The following is a 16734-nucleotide window of genomic DNA, read 5'->3' on the forward strand; positions in this document are numbered from 1 at the left end:
CATGTGCAAGTCTCCAATAAGATGCCATCATTGTCAGCATCTTTGTCAGGGCTAGTTTCTCTGAGTTCTAAATAGAGATCAGTGGATTGTAGATTTAAAGGTGGAAGGGAAAGAGACCATTTATCCATTTACCCTTTAATTTATAGATGAGGAGAAAAGCTTTACTTCATTTTTCTCTCATGCTGAGGAATAATTCTTGCCTAATCCATATATGTCTTGAACAAGTCTTTAAGTTCTTCCACTTCTTCTGTTCCATGGAAGCTTTTACTTTGCAGCACGTAAAATTTTGTCAGCTTATGATACTATAAGGCAGCATGGCTTAGTGAACAGAGAACAAGACTTGGAGTCTGAATGACCCGAGTTCAAGTCCTGATTCTGATGTATTCTGGCTTTCTTCTCATGATCTTAGGCAATTCTCTGGCTATAAATTGCAGGACTGGTAAAGATCTACATTAATACAAGTATTTTCTCACTTTTACTTTTCTAACCATAGACCCTTCCCTTTGAACTCTTCTCCTTCCTCTCCACGCCCCCCCCCCCAAAGATAGTAAGTCCTACATTCACTCACTTAAGAAGTTAGTTTGAACTTTGAGTACACGTGTACTTAAACTTTATAAAAGAGATGTGTGTCTGAAAAGGACATCTGGGTGATACAATAGGTCATTCTGGGTTTGGAGTCAGGAAGATGCAACTTCCCCACTTCAAATCTGCCCTTAAGATCCTTAACTAGCTGAGTGACCAAGGGTAAGTCATTTAATCTTTTCTGCCAGTTTCCTCATCTATAAAATGAGCTAGAGAAGGAAATGGCAAATCACTGCAGTATCTTTGCCTCAAAAAACCCAAATGGAGTCATGAAGAGTTGGACACAATTAAAAAAGTGACTGAACAACAGCATTCCTGAAAAATGGAGAATATATTTATTTTTTGTAAGTTTATTTAAAGGAATTTTGCTGAATTCATTTTAAAGTTACAGTGAGATGATTTGCATCTTCAGATCCAGCTTGAATGATCCACTCACTTCAATTTGATATTTTGAATTTTTCTTTGTTAGATTCTTTTCTCCCAGGGCAAATCTGAGCTTCTTATATGCATCTCTTCTAGACAGGGGCAGTGTTATGAATATTGACCAGAATGATATCTCATGGAAGCTATGGGAGTTCTATCTGTTTGCCAGATGAGGAAATGAGACAGGGAAGAAAAGGTTGAAATATTTAGATATCAGCCTTCTAGATATAAATACCAAAAATATACCAGACAATAAACATTTTAATGAGTTCTTCATATGAGGAAGTTTGCAGGTTGTAGTTACTATATTGGTAGTAAAGTCAATTAAATAGAACATTTTTTTCAGCTTAATTTTTTTGTCTATAATTGTTATTTGGCCTGGTTGATTGTGTGAGTGGATATTTCTATCAATAACTCTCTTTTCTCTATTGCTTGAAGGTTCAAAAAGTGTTTCCCTCACAGTAACCTTGTGAGGTTGGCTAGTTCAAGTATTATTTCCTTCCTCCCCCCAACTCCCACTTTTCCCTGCACCCAGGAAATTGAAATTTAGAGGGATCAAGTGATTTTCCCACTATCAGAACTGGCATAAAAGCAGTAACCAGGATGAGATGATCAAGTTTTGTTTTTTTTTTGTATTTTGGCCAGGGAACAATATTTAAAGGGCTCTGACATGTCTCTTTTGTTTGTGTTTTTTTTTTTTTTTGCAAGGCAATGGGGGATTAAATGACTTGCCCAAGGTCACACAGTTAATTATTAAGTGTCTGAGGTCAAATTTGAACTCATGTCCTCCTGACTCCAGGGCTGGTAGTCTATCCACTGTGCCACCCAGCTGTCCTTGCTCTGACCTATCTTATAATCTTTTAGCAGTGTAAAAATCAATCAAACAACATTTGTCAAGTTTACTCACTGTCAGATATTGTGATAAACTAATGGAATTACAGAGAAAGACAAAAACAGTGCAGGCTTTCAAGGCCTTATATTCTAACGGGGAAGATTGCATTTTTTATACAGGCATATTTATAAATACCTACAGAGGGAGACACTGGTATAGGATTGCCCAGCTTGGCTTGCCCTCATCAGAGAGGGTGTTATGCTCTATGAGCAAGGCAGAATGGATAAGTTAAGTAAGCACCCCAGGTATTCACATGGACTATTTGTGCCTGCCCTGTGGTAGTGCATTCCAAGTTCATATTGGTCTAATTAGCTGCAGTTGGATCCACTATAACTCATATAAAAGATATGTTCAAAATGGAGGCAGGTAATGGCTCAGTGGATAGAATGCTAAGCCTGGAGTCAGGAAGACCTGAGTTAAAAATCTGATCTCAGACACTTACTAGCTGTCTTCTTGAGGCAAGTCATTTAGTCTTTGTTAATTTTAATCCATTGGAGAAGGAAGTGACAGACCACTCTAGTATCTTTGCCAAGAAAACCTTAGGTACAGTATTAGAAAGAAGACTTGGATATGACTGGATGATAGCATCAAACTAGGTCAGAGCTAAGTTTAGACAGGAAGATGCTAGTGGTTGAGGGGACTGGGAAGGATCTCCTGAAGAAGAGGGTGTTAAGTAAGGTCTTGAAGGAAGAGAGAAATTCTAAGAAGTTAAGATGAGGAAGGAAAGAATTCCAGGTGTGAGCAGAGCTAATGCAATGTTATAGAGATGGAAGATGAAATATTTTACGTAGGGACCATATAAGTGGATGGTAGAGTGTGTTGAAGGAAGTAGTATAAAAATATGAGGATCGAGGAAATGGACAGCTGGTGAAGAGGAGCTTTTATTTGATCCTAGAAGCAAAAGTTTATTTGTTTATTAATATATCTTTTTATTTATCCATTCATTCATTCATTCATTTACATACTGGAGTTCATTGAGTAGAGTGATAACATGATCAGACCTACTCATCAGCAGAATCATTTTGGCAGACATATGGAGGAAAAATTGGAGTTTTACACCTAATTAGAAAGAATAATTATTTAAAATAGGATTTTGCCAGATGGTTCAATGGGTGAATTTCTCCCCCTATCCAACTCTACTCACCTTTCTTGTGAGAGTCTTGTACCAGTGTTTTGGGGTTTCTGTCTCCTGTCAAGTTATGATTTTCTACTCCTTCAGACTCTGTATCTCTGTACCTCCTTTGTGTTGCTTGGTCTGGGTGAAGTTTTTAAAATACTTGCCCCAGGTACAAAACCTCCTATCGCTCTGTCTGGGACTCAAGCTTTAAGTCTTCTCATTGTGAGAAAAGCTTTCTATGCTATTTATTATCCTGCTCCCAGGCACACCTGTACATTTTTAATTGACTTAAGCATGCATGCAACTCTGCTCAGCAAAAGTAGGAGAAAATGGAAAACTCCCATTGCTACTTTTGGATAAAGGTGAAATAAAATAGAATAGAATAGAAAAATCATAGTGTATGTTCTATTGTTACTTCTGACTTTCTTTACCTATCAGACTTATATTTGATTAATTTAATTCTAAAATTCTTTTATTTCCATTATACAAATATTTTTTTTAAATTTGACTTATCCAGGCTTAATTTATTAGATAATTTCCATGTAGATGTACAGTTTTGATAATATATATGTATGTATTTAGATTCAAAATGGTGGTTTTTGCTGTCACCATCATTTTTCATATAAATATGTATGTATAGATATGTATATATGTATTTAAGTGTATATATGCAAAAAATCATAGCTAGATCTATATTCAACTCCTTTTTAACTTAGTAGAAACGTATATAGCTTATATAAATATGACATATCACAACTGAAATATTAAACTATATAATATTAAAATTGGTGAATTATTTATTATGTAATAACAATTATACCCAGAACCATTTTTAAAAATGCCAACAAAGACAGTGGTCTAAAAGGTTTTTATTAATCTAGATAGAAGTCAAATATAGACTCATTTATGCTTTTTTCACTTGTTTGCTATCTAAAGACTGGTCTAGCTGAGTTTGAAGAGCTTTGTCACTAGGTTGGTGGTCATTTACCAAGTTGCAGAAGAGTTGTGAACAACATCAGGGGAGGGATTACCCATAATAGCAAAATCCTAAATGTTTGAAAGAATGAATGAAAAAGAATTTAAATTCTTATTATGTACTAAGTACTATGTTAATCACTGAGAATATGCATTCAAAAATGACACATTTTTGCTCTCAATAAGCTTACTCTTATGTGGAGAGAAAGCACATATTGGGGAGTATTGAGGATATTTTGATCTGATATGTCACAAGGAGGGTGAATGGAGCTATAGGAAAGCTGATTGATGATACCATAAAAATAACTGTTGATTTGATTAGAATTTCTACAACAAAAGAGAGGAAAGTGGTGTGTGTTGTAGGGGGAGGGGAGGGAATTGAGGGATAAGCTATATATAAGGTATAGGAGCAAAATGACAGGAAGTTGAGTTGGCATTGTGAGTTTGGACTCAAGTACTCACTAATCAGGATAGTTTGGACCCCAAAGCTAAATGTATTATATTACCAAGGTCATGGTTCTAGGAGTTCAGTCTTAGAAATGTTTATCAGTAGAATGGATGTCAAAGAGAAAGCTGGGGTGGATGTTTTGAATTATATTCACATGAACACACATACACATGTGTACACATATACTCACATACATATATCATATAATATTCTAAGCCTGGGCTTGGTTATAGAAAAATGTATATTAGTGAATATGCTAAAATGTTTTTTTCTTCTCTATATTTGTGTCTATGTTCAACAGACTGTAACACTGGAACAAACTATTAAAAACACCCAAGAGAATTATGATGACGAAATTCAACTTTACAATGAGCGGATTGAAACTCTGAGGAAAGAGATTGAAGATGCAGAAAGAATGCTGGAAAACTATACTAATGACTGCCGCCAGTTGGCAGTATACCAGCTATCACTGGAAAATGAATTGGAGCGGTATAAGCGCATCATTGAGAATGAAGATAACAGGTACAGTGGGGCCCAGGCAATGGAAAGTGAACTTTTTCATTTTGCATGAACTTATTGTTTTGGAAGAACTGTGACTCTTACAAGGGGTGTTGAGCAGTCAAATCTCTGAAGAGAAAGCAAGAGATTACCCTTTTAAGTTTGTGCTTTGAAATATGTGTCTTTTAAAGTCTGACTCATGAGGACTCTGGTGGACTCTTTTTTTATCACATGTCAGGGATCTTTCTGTAGGCTTAGAGTCCTTTATGTACTATTTGGGGAACTTATTTTTGCTCTTTTTTTTTTAACATTTTATTTGTTTTCCAATTATATACAATAGTAAATTGTACCCATCATTTTTTTCAAGGCTCTGAATTCTACAATTCCCCCCCCCCCCCCAGGCTGTCTGGCAATGTCTACATTGTTTCCATACCATACATTGATGTAAATTGAATGTTATAAGTGTAAACATAAGAATAAACATAAAACCCCTCCCCCCCAATAAGATGGGAAACCTCAAGAATAGAGTGAGGGAAAAAAATTGTACTTCAGTCTGTATTCAGATTCCAACTCTGTCTCTGGGGTGAGTTTCTTTCTTTATCATAAGTCCACCAGAGAAGTTGCTTCAATATTTTTCCCTCAGTTGCTATCACTAACTGTACCTCCACTCTATTCCTCCCCACTCTCATTTATTCTATTCTCTCTCTCTCCTTTCATCCTGGCCCTGTCCCAAAGCGTGTTGTATCTGAGTACCCTCTCCCTTGATCTTTCCTCTCTTCTGTCACCTATTCCCTTCTTCCCTCCTCCCATTTCCCCTCATCCCATCCCTTTCCTCCCATCCTTCTCCAGGGCAAGACAGATTTCCTCACCCTATTAAGTGTGTATGCCATTTCCTCCCTGAGCCATTTCTGATGAGAATGAAGGTTCACTCATTGCCCCTTTCCTTCCCTCCTCCCCTCCATTGAAAAAGCTTTTTTTTGACTCTTATGTGAAATGGAAAAAGCTTTTTTTTTTACTCTTATGTGAAATCTCTCAGCTTCTTCATCATCTTCTTTTCCTTCCTTCCAATGCTTTCCCCCATCACCCTTTCACTCCATCCCTTTACCACATGATAGCATTATATTCCACTCCTTCCTATGTCCTGTCTATATATGCTCCTTCTAGCCACTCTTATAAATGAGAAAGTTCATATGAGTTATCAATATCTTCTTCCCGTGCAAGAATACAAACAGTTCAACATCAACAAGTTCCTCATAGTTAGTCCCTCTCTTCCACTCCTTCTATGGTTCACCAGAGTCCTGTACTTGGAGATCAAACTTTCTGCTCAGCTCTGGTCGTCTCGTTAGAAAAGTTTGAAAGTCCCCTGTTTCATTGAAAATCCATCTTTTCCCCTGAAAGAGGATGTTCAGTTTTGCTGGATGATTGATTCTTGGTTGTAAACCAAGATCTTTTGCCTTCTGGAATATCATATTCCAATCCCTATGAGCCCTTAATGTAGATGCTGCTAGATCCTGTGTAATCCTGACTATGGAGCCTCAGTAGTTGAATTGTCTGTTTCTAGCAGCTTTTAGAATTTTCTCTTTGATTTGGGAGTTTTGGAATTTGGCTATAATATTCCTGGAAGTTTTTCTTTTGGGATCCCTTTCAGGGGGTGAACGGTGAATTCTCTCAATTTCTATTTTACCCTCAGCTTCTAGGGTCTCAGGGCAATTTTGCTGTATTATTTCTTGAAAAATGAAGTTTAGGCTCTTTTCCTGGTCATGGCTTTCAGATAGTCCAATAATTTTCAAATTATTTCTTCTGGATCTGTTTTCAAGGTCAGTTGTTTTTCCAATGAGATATTTCACATTTTCTTCTAATTTTTGGCTTTTTTGGAAGAGTTTTATTTCTTCCTGATTTCTTGCAAAGTCATCAGCTTCTTTTAGTTTCATTTTGCATTTGAAGGAGTTATTTTCTTCAGAGAGCTTTTTTATCTCCTTTTCCAGCTGGCCAATTCTGCTTTTTAAGGCATTCTTCTCTTCATTTGCCTTTTGTTTTGCTTTTTGCATTAGGCCTAAACTGGTTTTTAACATATTATTTTCTTCAGTATTTTTTTGTATTTCTTTCACCAAGCTATTGATTTGGTTTTCATGATTTTTCCGCATTGCTCTCATTTCTCCTCCCAATTTTTCCTCCACCTCCCTGAATTGCTTTTCAAAGTCTTTTTTTGAGTTCATCCACAGTATGAGCCCATTTTCTATTTCTCTTGGAGGTTTTGGATACAGAAGCTTCGATTTTATCATCATCAGAGTATGTGTTTTTGCTCTTCCATAGGACTGAAATAATTCTCTATGGTCAGATCCTTCTTTCCAAGGTCTTAAGCTCTCCAGCCAGTGCTTTGATATGTAGATGACCGCAGCACTGCCCTCTGCCCTGAGGCTATAAGGTGGGATCCAGCTATCTTAGTAAGGAAGCCTAAACTGTGTAGGCAAACAGCAGAGTCCTGCCCCAGGAAGAGCTGAGAGATCTCTGCAGACTTCCCTTACCTTCTCTGGGGGTGCAGGCTACTTTCTCCCGATTATCCCTGCAGGTTCTGTGGTTGGTACTCCTCACTCCACACTCACCCAGGTACAGCAGAGTTCTTTCCTCTCCCCTTCAAGCTTTTGCTGGTGATCTCTGGGCTGGGCTGGGCTGGGCTGCACAGTGGCTTTTTTTCCCACCCCAGGTCTTGGTGAAGCACACCATTCCTGTGGAGGTTCTAAGTTATCTTGGACAGGGAAAATGTATCACTCAGTCTTTCTGTGGGTTCTGCCCCTCTAAATTTTGGCTAGAGCCCTCATTTGTTTGTTTTTTGGGGGGTTGGGGGGTTGGAGTTGTCGGGGAATGGTGCCTTCACGCCTCCATCTTGGCTACACCCCAATCTTTCTTGCTCTTTTTTTAAAATAACATTTTAAAGGGATTTTTTTATCAAAATTTTTCACAGTATCTTTCTCCCTTTCAAAGAGAGCCATCCTTTCTAAGAAATAATGTTTCTAAATTAAAAAAAGAAAAAGAAACTAGTAAAAACTGATCAATAATTAGAAAAAGTTAAAAAACTATGTGTTATGTACTATATCCATGGACTCCCCACCTCTACAAAAGTGTGGCCTGGACTGTCTTTTCATAGTCCTTCTTTCAACATTTACTTTTGATTGTTTTTTTGATGGTTCTTTCTATTTACATTTTTGTAGTCATTGTTTTATTGCTTTCTTGGATCTGCTAACTTCACTCTGTATTAATTCATAGAAATCTTTCTCTGTCTTTATTATGCCATTTCTTATAACTAATATTCCATTATATGAATTTGCCACATTTTGTTTAGACATTTCCTTTTCCCTCAATTGATAGATATCCACTTGGTTTATAATTACTTACCATCTCAATATGTGCTACCAATATTTTGATATAAATGGGCATTTTCTTCTTACCAATGACCTTCTTGAAGTATGTCGAGTAGTTGAATTTTGGGTCAAAGGTATGGACATTTTAGTCATTTCATTTACAAAATTTCAAACTGCTTTCAAAATGTTTGCATTGATTTGGAGGACTTTTTAATGTGCTTCCCTTTTGCCATGTTCTTGTCCAAATATGATCTTTAAATTTCTAATCATTTATTACTAAGCAAAATCTGTAGTTAAATGGAAAACATTCTTGGGGCAGCTAGGTGGTGCAGTGAATAGAACACTGACCCTGGAGTCAGGAAGAACTGAGTTCAAAATCTAGCCTCAGACACTTAAAATTTAATAGCTATGTGATTTTGGGTGAGCCACTTAATCTCATTGTCTTGCAAAAAACTAAAGAACAAAACAAAAAAGAAAAACATTCTGGGTTTCAGATCCTTCAATCAATGTCTTATTCTGATTACTCTTTGGGGTAGTGGTTTTTTGGGGGAGGCTATGTTCATTGAATTCAAACTTTCTCAGGACTATCAAACTGGAAAGACTTGAAATATGGATAAATAATGAACTGTTATACAAGGACCCTTCTAATTAACTTTAGAGAGGCTCATCACTACAAAGGACATATAATGTGAATTTTTTCATTCATTGCAGCTATTGTCCCCTACCACATGGAAGGGTTATAAATTGTATTGGGGAAGAGAATATCTAGACTAAGGAAATTCCAGTTCTTTTGAAGCAAAGAATAATTTCAGATGTTGTATTTTCAGTGGTGGAGAGGGATAGCAAAGTAACACATGTAAAAATGTATATTTTAGTTGAATTTGGAGTATGCACTTCTTTTAAAGAACTTTTGCCCCACCAGACTTAAACTTAGTGTATTCTGAAGATGGGTTCAGTTCTTTTGTGAGCTAAGAATGGTAGAACCTTCATTAGTTGTACACCAAAAAGCATCATTAGCAAAGAACTCTAGGTCAAAGGACTTAAGGGTTGTACTATGTCTCCCCAGCAGATCAAGAAAATTCTTATGGTACTATAGCACTAGGTGAAACATCAGAGATTAGCGACATTCCATATGACATCATTAGAAGAGGACAGGGTTAAGATTGGATATAGGAGTTGGCTTAACTTTCTCTCCAGAAAAGAGTAAATTGTTCTTTTAGTGGGAAGATATTTGAATACTCTTTCAGAGAATATGATGTTGAGAAGTCGAGATTTTTTTCCATGCCACCAAGGCCTTTCTAACAGAGAATCTATTTAGGGCAGGGGAAAAATTGCCGTATCTGTAGTCAGAGGATATGGGTTCAAGTTTTGACTTTGCCACTTACTACCTGTACCAATTCGAGCAAGTTATTTAACTTCCTCAAACCAAGAAGAAGCAGGCTTTTCCCTCACTTTGATAGCTAAGCCTATGGCACTGAGTTATTTAAATTGAGCCATAATTTTCTGATTTATAAAATAGGGAGATCAGACTAGCTAACTTTTAAGGTCTCTTTCATGTCCAGGTCTATGAGGACTTTAAGTTTACAAAGCACTTTATATTTTACTAGCACTCTATTATAATTCCTAAACTAGGTTGTTCTTATACAACTGGAATTAGGCTCTCTCATGGCTACTTTAAACAGCAGTCAGGAGGACTGCCCAGGGAAGAGACTCTCTTTCCTGCTAAGTGACTTCCTCAGAGTGATGATACAGCTAGTAAATGTCTAAGGGTGGATTTGAACTCAGGTTCTCCTGACTCCAAGGTCAATGCTCTATCTACTTCACGTTCCTACATAATTTTAAAGAGGCATACACAATAAGCTTTTCTAGATAGAATTACTGTAGATAAGAAATAATTGGCCTCTCTTGGGTTGTTCTTTTGCTTATTTATATTGAGGTTATGTTTGGTTTATGTATATGTAGGAAAGGAGGAGAGTAGGTGGGGGAGAGAGAGAGAGAGAGAGAGAGAGAGAGAGAGAGAGAGAGAGAGAGAGAGAGAGAGAGAGAGAGAGACAACCAGCCAGCCATCCAGGGACAGAGACAGAGACAGAGGTAGAAATGGAGAGACAAAGAGAGACAGAGAAAGAAGGAGAGACAGAGATAAAGAGACTGAGATTATTGAGAGATAGAAAGAGTGTGTGTTTGTATGAATATGTGTGTGTGCATGTGTGATTTATGACTAGAGTGTCTCAAAGATAAATCCTCTGATCTGGTCCCAAGAAAATTAAACAAGAAATCTTGCAAATGTCTTTCCTGTGTCCCACTACTGCAAAATTTTATCACCTTCCCCCTTGTGGTTAACATCTGTGCCCTGATCCTCACTTGTCTCTGAAAGTTGGAGGGAACATTGCCTCTTTTGCATGCCAAGTGTTAATGATAGACTTGAGGGTTACTAAGATGGGAGAGGAGCTACTGATTTAATGGGAGACCTCAGTTTTGAATAAAGGTATAATCCTGTCAATAGCAGTAAACCACCTCCTCAGTCCACTCACTTAGTCTTCTGGGGGACCTTTGTCCAAAATTATTGTCCTGATTGGATCTTGATATGTTATTGTCCTAACAGACCCAAATGCTAAGAGTCCCAAGTTGTTAATCAATAATTAAGATATTAAGAGACTCTTATCAGGGAAGTTTTATTGCTCATTGGTTATAGTTGATGATTAACTTATATGTCAAAGTCTTAGACAGAAAAATGCAGGTCCGCTCATATTCTGGATTGATTTATACTCTTGTAGAACTTTTCCTCCTGGCTCCTGAAACTTTGACAGCTATTTCATGGGAACTCCCATTGGGATGTTTTATTTTCTAATTTTTTTTTTCCATCAGCTCTTTCCTGGTCAAGGGAGAATCAGGAACTGGGTTTCCATAAAACCTCTCCATTCAACAAAGCAGTAACTCTCTTCCAGTGGGACATATTCCTGGGATGGAGATAGTTAGAAGGGCATGAAAGAAAATCCAACCAATACCTCCTTCTATAGCTCCTCATCTCAATTTTGGTCACTGAGTGACTTGCATTCTTAGCACTCTACTTCCAGAGGTAAAAAGTCTTTGTGTAGCTCTTCCTCAAGAGAATGACAATAATAACCACCGCTTCAACAATAATATTAATAGCCAGCATTTAAACAGTATTTTAAGGTGTGTAGAGTACTTTACAAATGTCTCATTTGATCCTCACAACAATAACCCTGAAAGATAGTTTATATTATTATCCACATTTTACAGATGAAGAAACTGAGGCAGAAAGTGATTAAGTGACTTGCCCAGGTGTCATGCAACTATTTAGTATGTGAAGTAGTATTTCAATTCAGGTATTTCTGACTCTAGGTCCAGAACTGTCTATATATTTGGCTCCTAGCTTCCTGAAACAGTTTACTTCTGTACTTCAAAAGAAGTATAATTTCACTGGTGTGGTTCATTGATGCAGGTTCACATAACCCTCCATACCTTTGTAGATCATCTCCATAATTCTCTTTGTTCTTCCTTCAAAAACCATTAGTCACTGGACACACTTCTGGTGGAAGGTCTCTACAAATTTAGTTAGCCCAGTTCTCAAGTCTGAGGTCGGATTTGAACTCAGGTACTCCAGGGCTAGTGCTCTATCCACTGTGCCACCTAGGTGCCCCTGACTTTACTTTTTTATATACTGGTAAAGTCTTTGAGAATACTGAATCTTCCACACAACATGGTGAGGCCTAGGACTGGGACTTTAGCTGTGAAATATTCTATATTTTTCTTGATGTCATAATGAAGTGAAGGAAGGGGAAAACTACCAAAAAAACTCCACAAGAAGCGGGGTTTTTTCCTTTAGCTTAGAAGTTATGATTGTGATCCTGAGTTATGGAATATTTAAGAAATGAAAGCATTCCTAAATTTCTTTCCCTTTGGTTGGTATAACATTTTCTAGTAATTGTGACTAATGTATTATGTTGTAGAGGAAGCTGTGTATTTAATGCTGAAACCAGTAGGACTTGAAAGAATATTAAGCTGTCACCAAGGCCTTGGGAAAATACTGCAAAGAAATATAGCTGGTTTCACTTTGGCTTAAAAAATGCTTATCTTATAATTTCTTAATATAAAAAAGTATCATACATAATGGACAGACCTAAACACTGGATTTAATAGAATGTGTATATATAATGGAAAGCTGATCAGGAGAGCTGCTGATAATATTCCTTGCCTTGCTATTTGATTAAAAATTATAGGGGATGGATCTTATTCCTGGCTAAATGAATGGAGTGATTGCTAAGGAATGACTAGAATTATCTTTTTTGGGTGGATGTCTGAGAATCAGATGATGTGACAGACTCTTTGACTTGAAAGAAAAACCTTATTCTACAGCCTATATAGACCCATCTTTATATCTTGGCGACTCTTTTCTAAAGCATTTTCTCCCTTGGATTTCCAGAAGGGGAAGAAGAGATTTGGGCTCATGGCAGATGTGGTTTATAGCTGAAGCGCAATGGCAGTGGGGGACCATGTATTTACCTAGGCAATTCTGGGACTGAACCTTGCTACTTTCTTTTTGCCTTCGTATTTCCTATTTCCAAGAATTTCCTCAACTCTGTCACCCCCAAAATTCAATCAGTAGTCAAGGCCTACTGCTTATACCCTCAGAACATTTTTTGCATATGCTCTATTATCTCCTTTGATGCCACAGCCATCCTGTCCAGGTTCTCATCAACTTGTGTCTGGATTATTGAAGTACTCTGTTGTTTGGTCCCCTTGCCTCAAGTTTCTCCCCACTTCTTATTACCTCCTAGATCAAATATAAAAACCCTGTACCTTTTCAGTCTTCTTACATCTCAATCTCCTCCATTTTCTTATTACCTCCTAGATCAAATATAAAACCCTCTACCTTTTCAGTCTTTTTATTTCTTACTCTCCTTCATCCACTGTAATCCAATGATGCGGTCATCCTAGTTGTTCCTGGAACTATCTCTTTTGGTTGTCTCTACAAACCTAGAATTCCCTCCCTCTTCATCACCACCTCATGGCTTCCCTGGTTCCTTTCAAGTTTCAACAAAAGTTCTACTTTCTGTAAGAAGCCTTTCTCAGTCTTTCTTAATCATATTATCTCCCAAGACTACCTCCAATTTTATCTTGTTATATGCATAATTATTTGTGTATTTTCTTACCCATTAGATTGTGAGATGCTGGAAATCAGGGTTTTGGATTTTTTTTTTTTGTATTCCCAATGCTTAACCCAATACTCAGTAAAAGTTAGCAGTGACTGACTTTTATGAACACAGATTAAGAACTAGTGATATTGAGAAATTAATGTTTTCAGCCTTTGAGTGAGAATTCACTGTGTTTTCTCAGCAAGGTGGGTATCATCCAGCAACTGTCCAACATCATGGGAGGCTCCCCCTCTGTCCTGGATGGACTCTATCATGTGGAATGGGGGCAGAGGGCGGACTCATGTTGATATGAGGCCCTCTCTATCAATCTTATCTTCCATATATCATTAGAAGCAGTCCTGGGTGGCAGAGAGAGTGGTTTCTTTAAAATTAGGAAGGCCTATATTGCTTTTCACATTGAGACTCTAGGCATATACCTTAATCTCAATGTCTCAGTAACTTTAAATTTTACCTGCTAAGTTTTAGATGGATTGCAATCTTAGTATAATCACATGTGTATTATATTATTATTGAATGAAATATCTATTTGAAATTACCAATGACACAATCAATTTGATATATATATAGCATTTTTTTATTTTGTTAAAGAACAATCTTGTTCCCTGGGTTTTAAAAAAAAGTTTCATTATTATTTGAAGAAAAATCTGTGGAAATAAATTCCTTCTGTTTGTCTTTGTTAGACTGAATTGTGCTATAGTGGAATCACCGATCACACTTTTTACTCAGAGCTACCACACTTCTTACAACGTACCTTCCAACAGAAAAGGTAATACTCCTCTACCTTCCTCTCCATCAAAAACAAATCCTTTCATTTTTTGGGAAGTGAGGAGAAAATTTGTTTCAGACTTTTTATCTGCATGTCTTTTCATTTCCTCTTAAAAATATTATTAAGGGAGCATGTCAGGTATGAGTATTGCTTTCCTCCCTCACACCCAGTACTCAGTGGGTGCTAAATAAGTGACTGTAATCTATAGTGAGAGGTGCCCAGATGTCGTTCTGAATGAGCAGCAGATTACACCAAGAACCATTTAATTCAAGATGCTAAGGGAAATGTGTGGTTGCAGTGTATTGCCTTATTTCAAAATGAAATAGAAATAGGTTTTGCTTGCAAACCTGGCCTATCTCTCAAAAGACAATTTTGTTTTATTGGTATGATTTAATGGAACTTGCCATCAGAATGAAATGGCATTATTTTGCTTCTTGGTGATGTTTCTCAATGACGAATCTACTTAGAATGGCAGTAATGAAGATGTCTGTAACACTAAATAATTGAACATTTTACTTAAAACACTACAGACAGAAACCAAAGCAGTTCTGTGCAGAGTACGGATGTGCAATCAGAAATCAAACCACCTAGGGTTTGAATGAATAGAGCATTTTAGAAGAAAACAGAAAATGGTAATGATGATATCTAATAGTAGGGCTTCTCTTTTAGTGTTTTTCAATGAAGTTTGCAGGAAGTTCTAGAGGGTTTGAGAATATTGCATCTCTGGTTACCATAGCTTTTTTCTCTCTAATATAATCTTTGGGCCCACCCACCCCCCTTTTAAGGCATGCTTAAAAAAAAGGAATGATGCAAAAAAAACACCCTTTAATTAGACTATATGCAGCAAGCTTAATAACAAAGAGGATAACTTTGAGCAGGACCCTAAGGGAGAAATTGCAGTCACTCTGAAAATTGAGTTTGGTCAGGAAATTCTTGAATTTTCTTATGCTAAATCCTATGAAAACATAGTAAGTTATTTACTTCATTAATTTTTGATCCCAAAATATTTGTTTTAGGTTACTTTAAAATGTAAAATATTTATATTTTGTTTTGTTTGGCAATATTCAAAATAGTGGTTTTTTTTTTTTAAGATATTACATGGGCTATACAGGATATAACAACAGTAAAACCAAGACAAAAGGGTCTACCAAAGAAAACTTTAAGGAAAAAGGAGATCACAGCTAAAGACAAATCAGAGGAAACTTTCGAGGACCAACCAGTCAAAAAATCTGCAGAAGGCAAAGACCTAGTACAGCTTCAAGATGATCATCAAACAAAGCTGGAAGTGAGGAATGAAGAACCAGGGACTCAGAAACAAGAAATAGCCCCAGAGGATGTTCCAGATGGTTCAAAGATAAGCAAAGCCTTTCAGAAAGTGTACAATATTATTAAAGAGGGAGTAAGAAGTGACAGAGTAGCTGAGCCTCAATCAGATCTCTACACCAAAGGACGTCATGTACTTGTTACAGGGGATGCCAGCTATATAGACCCTGATTTTTGTTCCTCATCCATCCCAGCAAAAGGTGGGATTGTTGTTTCTATTGAGCAGATGTATGATGGTGATGATGTGGAGCCAACACCTATGCTGCCTGAACCCCCATGCCCAAATGGAGAAGATGAACCAGAAAAGCATGAGGATGAATATAAAGAACATTTTGAAGATGGAAAGAATGGAAGCAAAAACAGAGATCAAGGGAAGGTAGGTGAAAAAATTGATGACATTCCCAAGAAAAATGGGGCTGTGAAGTCCTACCCAGTAGTCATACATGGTCCAAATGGACATTCTACAGATCATTCACAGAACAGCAAGAAAGATAAAGCTTCTGAGGCAGCAGATAAAAGGCTACTAGAGAAAGCCCCTCATGAATCCATGACTTATGAGAAGGTAGAGATGGTAGAATCCTTTGAGAAATTTTCAACTGACCGAATTCAGACTTATGAAGAAACAGCAGTGATTGTAGAAACAATGATAGAAAAGACAAACAAGAAGACACCAGGAAACAAAAGCCTTTTAGGCCCAAAATTAAAGTAGGTCTTTGAGTGAGATGCTTTATTTTAGAGTGAGTAATGAGTTTTATATTTTGTGTAGGATAACAATTGATACTTCTATAATCTCTAAAGGAGTTTTAATCCTAAAATTAAAAAGTTCTCTTTAGCTGATTGTTGCAAAATTTTATAGTGACCTTGATGAATATAGATTTTCCATGTTTATAAGAAATGGAACATGAATATTTCTACATTATTCAATGAAATTACTGTCAAATATTTACATTTCCTGAGAAATCCTCTTTTCTAGCATAACTGTTTAAGGTATTATATTTCAGAAATTATCATTGTCTAGTTTCCAGATTGAAAAAAAGAGTTAGCTTTGATCATTTGACTTATTTTGCAGTCAATAAAAGCATTATAACTTTCAAAATGTATTTGTGGTAGATGTGTTTTTATATGAACATGAAGCTAAAACTTATAAACCTTTAACTGACAGTTATAAGAATTG

The 16734-nt window shown here is 36.8% G+C and overlaps 1 protein-coding gene across 1 annotated transcript in view; it reads left to right on the forward strand.

The window, feature by feature from the left end:
- LOC141514733 (filensin-like) overlaps positions 1-16281 on the forward strand; it is a 58280-nt gene extending 41999 nt beyond the window's left edge. The window contains exons 6-8 of the mRNA XM_074225765.1: positions 4739-4959; positions 14152-14237; positions 15329-16281. Coding sequence (XP_074081866.1) covers positions 4739-4959; positions 14152-14237; positions 15329-16269 — 1248 coding nt within the window. The 3' untranslated portion in view covers positions 16270-16281. The remainder of the gene's footprint in view (positions 1-4738; positions 4960-14151; positions 14238-15328) is intronic.
- Positions 16282-16734: the final 453 nt, after the last annotated feature.

This window comes from Macrotis lagotis, chromosome 1 (genome assembly GCF_037893015.1).
Source record: "Macrotis lagotis isolate mMagLag1 chromosome 1, bilby.v1.9.chrom.fasta, whole genome shotgun sequence".
Taxonomy (NCBI): domain Eukaryota; kingdom Metazoa; phylum Chordata; class Mammalia; order Peramelemorphia; family Peramelidae; genus Macrotis; species Macrotis lagotis.